General features: G+C 45.3%; 1 protein-coding gene across 7 annotated transcripts in view; it reads right to left on the bottom strand.

The window, feature by feature from the left end:
* The window catches only part of ADNP2 (ADNP homeobox 2), a 31,681-nt gene extending 19,661 nt beyond the window's left edge, over nt 1–12,020 (bottom strand). Inside the window, exons 1-4 of one of the 7 annotated variants that reach the window (XM_072758163.1) lie at nt 11,867–11,983; nt 10,493–10,868; nt 9,623–9,742; nt 3,765–3,885 (exon numbers count right to left, since the gene is read on the bottom strand). In XM_072758163.1, coding sequence (XP_072614264.1) covers nt 3,765–3,872 — 108 coding nt within the window. In that variant the 5' untranslated portion in view covers nt 3,873–3,885; nt 9,623–9,742; nt 10,493–10,868; nt 11,867–11,983. The other 6 variants (XM_072758162.1, XM_072758165.1, XM_072758161.1 and 3 more) reach the window with 6 other exon arrangements.
* Nucleotides 12,021–12,268: the final 248 nt, after the last annotated feature.

The raw sequence follows: 12,268 nt of genomic DNA, 5'->3' as shown, positions 1-12,268 counted from the left end.
TCCAATCTCACCTCCCTAAAGGCCACACAAGCCCCCCAAGCCAGAAGTGACAGTTCTGCCAGTGTGTCTCTGAGCTCCTGCTCAACTGCCTCCCTCTCCTGGGTAACGACCCTAGTGCCCTCATCTCTACAGTCCTTCAATGGAGTAAGGACACAGGCCCAAAGGCCTAAAGAGGAACTGATTTGCCCAAGGGCACATAATTAGGTAAGAGACAAGATTAAAATAAAAGGCAAGATTAAAAACAAGGTATCCCAGTGACCTAAGGGTACTCTCAGTCTGATATCTTCAGGGTTCGCTTTCTGAGCATCACCATGTACACCACATGCCAGGCACCACTGTAGGAGGTTCCCATATATTATCATTTGAAATACCCCATATCTATATACATACACTTGTGTTCTTAGCTTATTTATATATTCTCTACAAATATTACTTCAATACATGTACTTGCTGCAATAAAATGATTTATAAGAAAGTTATAAAAAAATTTACTTATAAGGTCATTCAGATGATTAAATATGTATTTCTCAGATAAATATGGTCTTCATTCAGAGTTCCTGAAAATGCTTCAAAACCATAAAGGTGACTTGTAGACCCTGCCCAAGGGGGTCATTCTGTTGTATGTACCCAAGGGTACATACAGTTGGTTCCCCAGAGGACCGATCACATTATTTGAGGATTAGAACCTTCTGGGGAAGGGAGGGGGGCTGGAGGTTGAATCAGCCAATGACTTAATCAATTCTGACTATTAATGAAGCCTCAGTAAGAATTTTATTCCCTGCTTTGGTGAGCTTCCACACTTGGGAAACCAGAACCCCTGGTGTTGTGTCAGAACTGGGTCCAGGAACTTTGTAAGACTTATCTGTTACTAATGTAACAGACTATGTCTGTTTTTTTTTTTTTTTTAAAGATTTATTTATTCATGAGAGACACAGAGAGAGAGAGGCAGAGACATAAGGCAGAGGGAGAAGCAGGCTCCTTGCAGGGAGCCCAATGTGGTACTTGATCCCAGATCCTGGGATCACGCCCTGAGCTGAAGGCAGACGCTCAACTGCTGAGCCATCCAGGCATCCCTGGACTATGTCTCCTATTTATCTGCTTAATTTTGTCTCCAAATAATGGCCTTGCTTTCTTAAACCCCATGCATAAAATGACTTATAAACAGAGATGCAGCTGGGGATTTACCCAAAGATACAGATGCAGTGAAATGTCGGGACACCTGCACCCCGATGTTTATAGCAGCAATGTCCACAATAGCCAAACTGTGGAAGGAGCCTCGGTGTCCATCAAAAGATGAATGGATAAAGAAGATGTGGTTTATGTATACAATGTAATATTGCTCAGCCATTAGAAACGACAAATACCCACCATTTGCTTCAATGTGGATGGAACTGAAGGATATTATGCCGAGTGAAATAAGTCAGTCGGAGAAGGACAAACATTATATGGTCTCATTCATTTGGGGAATATAAAAAATAGTGAAAGGGAATAAAGGGGAAAGGAGAAAAAAATGAGTGGGAAATATCAGAAAGGGAGACAGAACATGAGAGACTCCTAACTCTGGGAAACGAACTTGGGGTGGTAGAAAGGGAGGTAGGCAGGGGGTGGGGGGTGGGGGTGACTGGGTGACGGGGGCACTTGATGGGATGAGCACTAGGTGTTATTCTATGTTGGCGAATTGAACACCAATAAAAAATAAATTTATTAAAATAAATAAAATAAAATAAAATAAATAGAGATGCAAAGAACTCCAAGGTTCTCTCACTGTAAGACTGTTCCTAAGCAGTATGATCTACCCAAGGTTTCCACTTATATCTTCCCCATCCTTTTATTTGCAAATGGACTTTCAGTCATAGTCTGTTATTAAAAGTACTGTTTATATTTTTGTTCATTCAAAAAATATTTATTAAAAATATAGATGTATCTGTTACACACCTATGCACCAGACCATAATTCTGATCACAGGTAATACCGTCGATGAACAAAACAAGAGGTCCTTGTCTTCTTTTATTCAAGTGGGGGAGAAAGATAAAAAAATAATATCAGGTACCATGAGAACTCTGAAGTACAACAGAGTTGGTAAGCCAGGAGAGCACAGGGAAGGCAGCATTTCAGAGGGAAGAGCTCTCTGAGGTGGCAATGTCTCAACAGAAAATTACCTGCAACCTTTTAGAAATTAGTATTTGTCTACATGAGGGCAAAAATAAATTCTGGCCATTAATGAGGATCCTGGTAATTATTAGTCTTTCAGTATTAGGCCACCTTTTTATAAATAAAATCAATCTGGCTGAAAGTCTGAGATTTGAAAATTAAGAAACCAAACCCTTCCGAGGCCAATACTGTGAACTGAATTGTTCACAAGTCTAAAAAGAAAGTCAAAGTAGACATGGTCCTTATTTCGATAGTTATGAATAAAACAAACATGCACAGAACTATCAATGGCTTTAAGCATACACATCAAGCCTCACTCCACAATTTCTATTTCTTAACTTGAAAATATATAGCTGGCAATAGAGCCTCAAGTTAATAAGAAAGGAGAAAATTAAAAGAACATAACTTATCAGAGTATGACTGTGACCTTAATTTTTAAACTTTTGTTAAAATTACATATATTAAATTCACAAAGCAGAAAAGCCCCATCACATGAATCCCCATTTGGTAATTACTCCAACCATCTAGGGAGTTAAGTCAGGGTCTTCTTTGGCTAAAATAACAAATAATTCAACACATTCCCTTCAAAGATCAAGAACAAACATATTTGATAACTAGTAACTACATAAAGCACCACCTAAAAGTAACTTTTTTTTTTTTTTTTTAATTTTATTTATTTATGATAGTCATACAGAGAGAAAGAGAGAGGCAGAGACACAGGCAGAGGGAGAAGCAGGCTCCATGCGCCGGGAGCCTGATGTGGGATTCGATCCCGGGTCTCCAGGATCGCGCCCTGGGCCAAAGGCAGGCGCCAAACCGCTGCGCCACCCAGGGATCCCTAAAAGTAACTTTTAAAAACTTGAATAAGGATCCCTGGGTGGCACAGCGGTTTAGCCCAGGGCGTGATCCTGGAGACCGGGGATCGAATCCCACGTCGGGCTCCTGGTGCATGGAGCCTGCTTCTCCCTCTGCCTATGTCTCTGCCTCTCTCTCTCTGTGTGTGTGACTATCATAAAAAAAAAAAAAAAAAAGACTTTAAAAACTTGAATAGCTTAAAATAGCTCACTTTAAGAAAGACATAAAAGAATACTTCTTGGGCAGCCTGGGTGGCTCAGCAGTCTATTAGCACCGCCTTCAGCCCAGGGCGTAATCCTGGGGATGCAAGGTCGAGTCCCACGTCAGGCTCCCTGCATGAGACTTGCTTCTCCCTCTGCTCTGTGTCCCTGCCTCTCTCTCTCTCTGTGTCTCTCATGAATAAATAAATAAAATCTTTAAAAAAAAAAAAAGATCATTTCTTGCAGGGCTGGTTTAGTGTCACAAACTCTTGTTAGTTTTCATCTAGGAAGCTCTTCATCTCTCCTTCTATTCTAAATGACAGACTTGCCAGACAGTATTCTTGGCTGCAGATTTTTCCCATTCAGGACCTTGAAATAAGAACTAATGATGCTCAAAAAAAAAAGAACTAATGATGCTCTCAAGCAGTCTTCTGAAATACTAGCAATTTCCACCTTGAGGAACCTTACTCATTCCTCAAAACACTCTCAAATCACCTCCATAAAGCCAACCCTACATCACTGAAATGTCTTCTCTTAATCTCACTTATGGACTCTTACCTTCAGCAATTCCTTGCAGCTGTCAAGCCCAATATCCACAAGAATGCCTTTCACCTTTTTTCGTACCTTCCTGATGTTGTCAAGATTTTCCACAGGAATTTGAAACATTTTTTAATTTTTCCTTGAAAAAAGAAAAAAGAAAAGAAAACTGAGTACCTATATCTACATCTATATTTAACAGAGCTGGCAAACTAGTAATTTTCAGGGTGCCTGGGTGGCACAGTCAGTTGGTTGTCCGACTCTTGGTTTCAGCTCAGGTTGTGACCTTGGGGTCTTGAGATGGAGCCCCACATGACGCTCCATGCTCGGCATGGAGTCTGCCTGAGGCTCTCCCCCCCTGCCCATCCCTACCTCACACACATGCATGCTCAAATCCTCTCTCAAATAAATAAATCTTAAAAAAAAAAAAAAAGAGTAATTTTCAACAAATTATGCTAGGACAACTACATATCCACATGCCAAAGAATGAAGTTGGGACTTTCCTTTCATCACACACAAAAATTAACTCAAAATGGATCATACGTCTCCATGTAAGAGCTTAAACTTTGAATCTCTTAAAAGAAAACAGGCATAAATTTTCATGGCCTTGGATTTGGCAATGGACCCTTAGATAAGACACCAAAAACCAACTAACAACTAAAGAAAAAGGGATAAGTTGGATTTCATCGAATATAACACTTTTACACCTCAAAGGAAACCATCAAAAAAGCAAAAAAAAAAAAAAAAGAAGAAACCGCAAAACAAGAAGAAACATTTGCAAATCATATTTCTGATCAGGAACTTACAACTCTTATAACTCAATAATTAAAATACAACCCAACTTAAAAATGGGCAAAAGAGGGGCACCTGGGTGGCACTGCCAGTCAAGTGTCCACCTCTTGGTTTCAGCTCAGGTCATGATCTCAAGGTCGTGAGATGCAGCCCCACATCAGGCTCTGTGCTCAGCCTGCTTGAGATTCTCTCTCCCCACCTTTGCCCTTCCTGCTCATACTCTCTAAAAAAAAATAATAAATCTTAAAAAAAGAAGATGGGCAAAAATTTGAATATTTCTCCAAAGATAATATACAAATGGCTGTTAAGCACATAAAAAGATGCTAAACAACATTAGCTGTGGGGAAATGAAACTCAAAACCACAGTGAAATATGTAACTTTATACCTACTAACAGGACTATAATATAAAAAAAAGAAGAAGAAGAAAGAAAAAACACAAGTGTTGGAAAGGATGTGGAGCAACTGAATCTCTCATATGCTGTGGTAAAGTAAAACAGTGCAGTCACTTTGGAAAACAGTCTGGCAGTTCCGCAAAAGATGAAATATATAGGTGCTATATGAACCATCAATTTCACCCAAGAGAAATTAAAAACATGCATTCAAACAAAAACTTGTTCACAGCAGTATTATTCACAAGAGCCAAAAAGTGGAAACAATCCACATGTCCATCAACTGATGAATGAATAAATAAAACGTGGTATATCCACACAATGAAATATTTGGCCAAAAAAGAAATGAAGTACTGACGTTTGCTATGATGTGGATTTCCCCTGAGGAAGATTATGCTAAGTGAAAGACATGTAGAACCACATGTTGTATTTCATATAAAGTGTTCAGGGCAAATTTATGGAGACAGAAAGTAGAATACTAGTTGTCCCAGTTGCCTAGGGCTGAGGAGGACTGGAAGGTGATGAGTAAGGGGAACAGGACTTTAGAACAATGACAATGTTCTAAAAAACCAACTGTGGTGATGTATGCACAACTCTCTGAATATACTAAACACCAGTGAACTATAATTATATATACACACACACATATACACTTTAAACAGGTAAACTGGGGCAGCCCGGATGGCTCAGCAGTTTAGCGCCACCTTCAAGCCCAGGGCCTGATCCTGGAGACCCAGGATCGAGTCCCGTGTCGGGCTTCCTGCATGGAACCTGCTTCTCCCTCTGCCTGTGTCTCTGCCTCTCTCTCTCTCTGTCTCTTATGAATAAATAAATAATATTTTTTAAATAAATAAGCAGGTGAACTGTATGGTTATAAATTATATTTCCATAAAGCTGTTTTTAAAGTATCTGAAAAGGCATAAAATTAAACTAAATCCTGTGGTACTTAATCAGAATGCAGGTGTGACTGTATTGTTTTTAATACATACATAAAAGATACAGTTGTAAACCTGTACATATATATTCCATAGCTCTCTCTACTAAGAGAGTCTAGAGGCAGTTACACACTCCAATAACAGTGAGCACTCCTAAAGCCCAAATCTTACTCTTTTCTTTTCTTTTTTTTAAAGATTTATTTATTTACTTGAAAGACAGAATGAGAGCAAGTGGGTTCAGGGAGGGGCAGAGGGAGAATATCAAGCAGATGAGGCACCAAGCACAGAGCCCCACATGGGCTTGATATCATGACCCTGAGATCAGGACCTGAGCCAAAACCAAGAGCTGGATGTTTAACTGACTATGCCACCCAGGCACCCCCCCCCCCCCCGCCCAGATCTTACTTTCTAAATACCGCTTTCCACAAAGAACCAGGACTCCTTAGAAAAATGGTTGATTCTAGGGCTGAAGCATGGAAAAGATAAGACAAGCCAAGACTGTCCTACACCAGAAAATAAGCAAGTTGTTCAAAGAATGATGAGACGTGTCAAAAGGACTCAAAAGAAACCAGCTTAAAGAAGTTCCCACTGGGGATCCCTGGGTGGCTCAGTGGTTTAGTGTCTGCCTTTGGCCCAGGGCGTGGTCCTAGAGTCCCAGGATCAAGTCCCGCATCAGGCTCCCTACATGGAGCCTGCTTCTCCCTCTGTCTGTATCTTTGCCTGCCTCTCCCCTCACCCCCGCCCCTTCTCTAGTCTCTGGTGAATAAATAAATAAATAAAATCTTAAAAAAGAAAAAAAAGTTCCCACCACCCAAATATGAGACAATTTGGGCAAAAAATAAATGACAGTAATAGATTACAACCTGTGGCACTGAATTTTTCAAAACACAATGGCAACAGTACTTCCCACCCCACATGCTCTTTTGCAATATGACCTTGGGCACCTGGGTGACTCTGTCAGTCAAGCGTCTGACTCTTGATTTTGGCTCAGTTGTGAGCTCGGAGTTATGAGATCGAGCCCCACATTGGGCACTGCACTGGGCACTGCTTCACATTCTCTCTCACCCTCTCCCACTCTCTCCGCACATGCTCTAATAAATAAGTAAATCTTTAAAAAAATATATATGATCTTGACAATTCTCCCCCAAAGTGGGGCACTTATGCCTCACCCCTTAAACTTGGGCAGAACTCTGTGGCTGACTCAACCCATAAAGTATGACAGAGGTCATGCCATGTGACTTCCAAGACTAGAGCAAGCTTCTGCTCACTCTCTGAGCACCATCACCTTGGAATCCAGACACCATGTCATGAGGCAGCTCAATTAGCCCACATGGAGACCATACAGAGATGTTCCAACCTCAACCACCAGACAAGTAAGTGAAGACACTTCTAGACACCTGGCTCTCAAGTCACCTCAGCCTTTGAGTCTTCCTAGATAAGGAACAGAAATAAGCCATTTCCCCTGCTCCAGTCTGAACTCTAGATTCAAAGAATTACTGAATTTTAACCAAATGCTTTATTCTACAAAATTGTGGCGTGATTTGGTAATCATCAACATGGTGATAAAAATTAAATATATTGAAAATCTGATGAGGAGTGAGATATGTACATGATTTCCAAGCACCTCCCTAAAATTACTTAATAATTAAGTAAGGGGCGCCATAAGTGCCTCAGTTGGTTAAGCATCCAATTCCTGATTTCAGCCCAGGTCATAATCTCAGAGTTGTGAGGTCATGCCCTGAGTCAGGCTCCACACTGGGCATGGAGTTTGCTTGAGACTCTCTCTTTCCCCCTCTCTCCGTCCCTCCTCATCCTCTAAATAAACAAGTAAATAAATACCAAAGGAAGAAGAGTAATTCACAGAAGTCTGGTAGACTTCTCAACCCAAATTAATAGACACTGCACAAAATAGCCTATACTATTCGAAAGTGTCCAGACCATACAAGGTAGCACTATTCATAACAGCCAAAACATGGAAATTGAAATGTCCTTCAAATGGTAAATGGATAAACACAATGTGGTATACCCATACAACAGAATGTTTCTTGGCATTAAAAACGAGGTACTGGGGATCCCTGGATGGCTCAGTGGTTTACCACCTGCCTTCAGCCCAGGGCATGATTCTGGAGTCCCAGGATCGAGTTCCACATCGGGGTCCCTGCATGAAGCTTCCTTCTCCCTCTGCCTGTGTCTCTGCTTCTCTGAGTGTCTCTCATGAATAAATAAATAAAATCTTAAAAACAAAAACAAAAACAAAAAACTAGGTACTGACACACACCACAAAACAAATGAATTCAAAAGCATCATGCTAAGTGCAAGAAGCCAGATGCAAAAGTCCTCACATCATCTGACTCCACTTATGTGAAATATTCAGAAGAGACAACACTACAGCGATAGAAGGTGGGTTAGCAGTTGGCTGGGAATGAAAACAGGTTTTTTGGAGTGTACCAGAAATGTTCTTTCATTGGACTATATAATTCGACATGAATTACACACTTTAAAAATATATATACGGAAGGAAAACTACAGAACTGTTGCCCGCTGAAAGAGACTAAAAATGAGTAAATACAAAGTGCAATTCTAAGTTAATTCTTTTACTAGAAATATTATTGGAACACTGGAAAAATTTCAGTGGAATCTGAGGATTTGATGATAATTATTCATTTCCTGATTCTGATGGTTTTATTCTGGATGTAGGAGACTGCTCTTATTGTAGGAAACAGACAATATTTGGGGTAATGTGGCATCTTGCTTAGCTAATTTCTTTTAAATGTTTCAGGAGAAAAAGTTCTTTGTATTATATTTGCAGCTTTCTATAAGTCTGCAACTATTTCAAAGTTTTTTTAATGTGTAAGCTATCACACTAAAAAAATCAAGTTCAAGTTAAAAAACATCAGGTTAAAATAACGAATGCCAATCTTACTAACAGAACAGTAACTTTTAAACATTGATAATATCCACTAGCAGTGAAACTAAGTGGAAAAATCATAATTTCTACATGTTCAGAAGCAGTTTGGCCATATTTCCCAAGATTTTAAACGACAACATCTGTGAGTCAGCAATTCCACTTTTACACTCCTCTTGTCACCCCTCTTCCCTCAGTGCATGCCTGGTGCCCCTCAGAGTTTATGCTTCTTGCATGGCACCCTGTTGCAATGATCCATTTATATATCTATTTCTTCTATTAGGTTAAACTCCTCCAGGGTAGGAATCATGTTTTCTTTGCATGGGGCCAATCACAGAGTATAACATACAGCAAGCGTTCACAATAAATGAACAAAAGAGATAAAAATAAAACAGGAATCATAAGACGTGTGGGAAGCGCCATAAAGGTTTAAAACGGCTATGGGAGGGTTTACAGTTGGAGCCCAAGACAGTCTAGGTGAACAGATCAGAACCAAAAAAGGACCGAGGTAAAGGAAAAAAAAGTCTCCATATATTTGACCAAAGGTAAATAAAACCAAAGAGGCAGACTGGAATCAAATGGGTGGGGCAGAGGGAGGAAGGGTTAACCTGTAAGAGGGAGGAATTCCCAGTAGGTACAAGGGAAACAAAAAGTTTCTGAAAAGCTAATTTGGAGTGAGTTTTCCAAATCTCATCGTCTATGTCAAAAGTGTATCTTAGGTTCAGTAGAAGGAGAGACTGAAGGATCATTTAGCACTTTATAATTGAAGAACATTAAATCCTAAGAAATAAAGTTAAAAATTATAAAATTATTAAAAATGAAATGCACATATGGGTTCTAGCCTTCAAAAGCCTCACCTGGGAGCGCCTGGTGCCTCAGCAGGTTGGGCGTCTGACTCTTAATCTCAGGGTCATGAGTTCAAGCCCCAGAGTCTCACTGAGGAGCTGTCAAGCACCTCATGAGGGTGTTCCTAAAAGCTAAACACAAGGTCACTTTCAAGCCCACACTGGCTTCCTCAGCCAGAGCAAGCCTCAATGAAAATCACTGTTAGATGCTTTCCACTCAACTCTACTTGCTTTCATTTCATCCTTAAAGTTCCATCTGTTCTCCATCCTTTGGGGTTCTCCTTTTCCCCAGAGCTGTTAAACAGACCTGTCCAAGGTTAAAACCATCACCCACTTGTATCTGAAACAAGGAAGCAAGCTACATTTACTGCAGGCAAAGAAGGATGGCTTCACATGGTAAGCACTAATCTTGAAACTGGATCTTACCACCGGGCTCTGAGAAGCACAGCATCCAAGCACTAGTGGACTTTGAGCACTAGTTTGGGGATGGGCACATCATCAGAGGGTGGTTCCCAGAGGCTGTTGCAGCCTGGCTAACTCTCAGGAGGACAGGAAATGAGGCTGTCAGCAACTAGGCCCTGTAGTTACCTGCTGAAGCCTTGGGAGTAGGGCCAAGGAACTGTCTGTCCTTTCCTGAATCTGGAGAACAAGAACTTTGATTCTCAAATGTAAGCACCCCATTCCCTCACCATGGTTACTGTGGCTCCCAAGTAGGTTAAATGCATACCTTCCTCATTAGGACACAGCAGCAGAAGGTGGCCACAGGACCCTGTCCACCTAAGTGGTCAATTGCACATTTCCTATCAGTGGGTGATACACGTGGGCCTCCCCCAAATTCCACTCACTGCACAAGAAAATACGATTTCCCAAGGGAGCACTTACAGTTTCTTTTGTTTTTTTAGGATCAAGATCACTTAAGATCATTTCATTCTGGAAAAAGTCCACTCCAAAAATGAGTGGTTCAGGTCATCTCACAGGAACTTGGGAGATCGTGTGAAACTGAAGTTATAGAGGGATGTGCCAAAAACACCCACACTGCACAGCAGTCTCAGCAGCAGAGTCCGTTAGGGCACGTCCTGGATTCCAACTGGGTCCACAACCACGAGCTGTAGTTAAGTGGTCTGTCCCCGGGGCGGGGACCAGAGGCACGGTGACCACCAGCATCCAATGAAGCGTCCGGACCACCGCAGCAGACCACTGCACGCTCACAATCCTGCGGCACCGAGCTGCGGCCTCCCAGGGGCCGTGTAGACAGGCCCTAACACGGTGAGACAGCCGGGGTGCGGAACATGGGTCAGGGTCCGGGGCCGCAGCACCCGCCAATGCTGCAAGCGCGCCGGGCAAAGCGGGGTGCGGCCCTAACAGGTGTCCCGGGGTGCCCGCCTTCGACCGCAGACCCCAGCAGCCCCGCCCCCTCGGCCCTCCTCCGCGCCGACGGACCACCTGCAAGCAGCCCCGATGCCAGCCCACCTGACGGCACTCGATTGTCACCCCGCCGCAGCCCGGTGGCCGTGGCCTCCGCGGGATATCCCTGCACTCCGTGCCCTGCCGCCCCGGGGGTCGCGCCCGTGCGCCGGCGGCCCCCCCCCACAGCCGGCCCCTCGGGGCCTCCGGGGACCGTGAGCACCTTCCGTCCCACCAGGACGCGTGCGAGCAGCACTCCGGCGAGTCTCCCGCCCATACTCGGACACGTAACACCCCTGACTCGGATTATGCAAGTGCGCACGGTCCGCACGGAGTCCGTCTGACCGTCCGGGTCGGCGGGCTCGGCGGAGGCAGCGGGATCGTGGGCGCCGGGGGCGCGGGGGGAGCCCGCGAGGGGAGCCCGCCCCGGACCCAGCTCCGCGCCCCCGGACCCGCACGGCCGACCTGGGCGCTCCCGCCGGGCTCCCCGGGCGCAGGCTGCGCGGAGCAAGCGGGCCGCCCTCCCTCCCTCCCTCCCTCCCTCCGTCCCTCCGTCCCTCGGCCGTCCCCGCCCCGCCGCGTCCTGCCCCGCCGCCCCCCGCGACCACCCCCGACGCCCACGTGATGCGGAGGGATGACGGCCGCCGCCCGGGCCGCGAACCCCACGCCGGGCCAACATCGCAGGCTTCGGGAGGCGGGAGGCGGGAGGCGGGAGGCGGGAGGCGGGAGGCGGCCGCCGGCCGCGGGCTGTGGGCGGGGCTGGGCGGGGCGCGGCCGCCGTCGGGCCTCCGCGGGCCTGGGCCGGGCAGGGCCGGGGGCGTCGCCGCGGGGCTGGGCCTGGGTCGTACCTACCGCTGGGCGCTCGGAGCGCCGCTGCGTCCCCCGTCGCCTCTTGCCGCGCCGCCGTGGCCCGTCGGGGCCCCGCGCTCCCGCCCGCCTCCGCCCCGCGCGGCGGGACCCCCGCCTCGGCGCGCGCCCACCCCCGCGCGACCCCGTCCCCTCCTCCCAGCACGGCCAGAAAGAGAAAATGGCGCTCGATTTGCCTCCGGAAGTGACGCGCGCCCTCATTTGCATGCCAGTACAGCCAGCCAATGGGAGGAGAGTATGCATGGGACCCCCCTGGGCACTGCCCACAGGACCCTTGGGGCCCCTCCCTGAAGCTGGACTGGAAGCTCTGGAGTGGGGGTGGGGGGAGGGTCCCTGTTGGAGCCCCCGCCCCTCACCCCTTTCCTGCCACAGTGGGCTGGCCTGCCA

The sequence above is a fragment of the Vulpes vulpes genome, chromosome 5 (genome assembly GCF_048418805.1).
Source record: "Vulpes vulpes isolate BD-2025 chromosome 5, VulVul3, whole genome shotgun sequence".
NCBI classification, from domain to species: Eukaryota; Metazoa; Chordata; class Mammalia; order Carnivora; family Canidae; genus Vulpes; species Vulpes vulpes.
The sequence above is the reverse complement of the archived record's forward strand: the minus strand, read 5'-3'. Positions and strand labels throughout refer to the sequence as shown.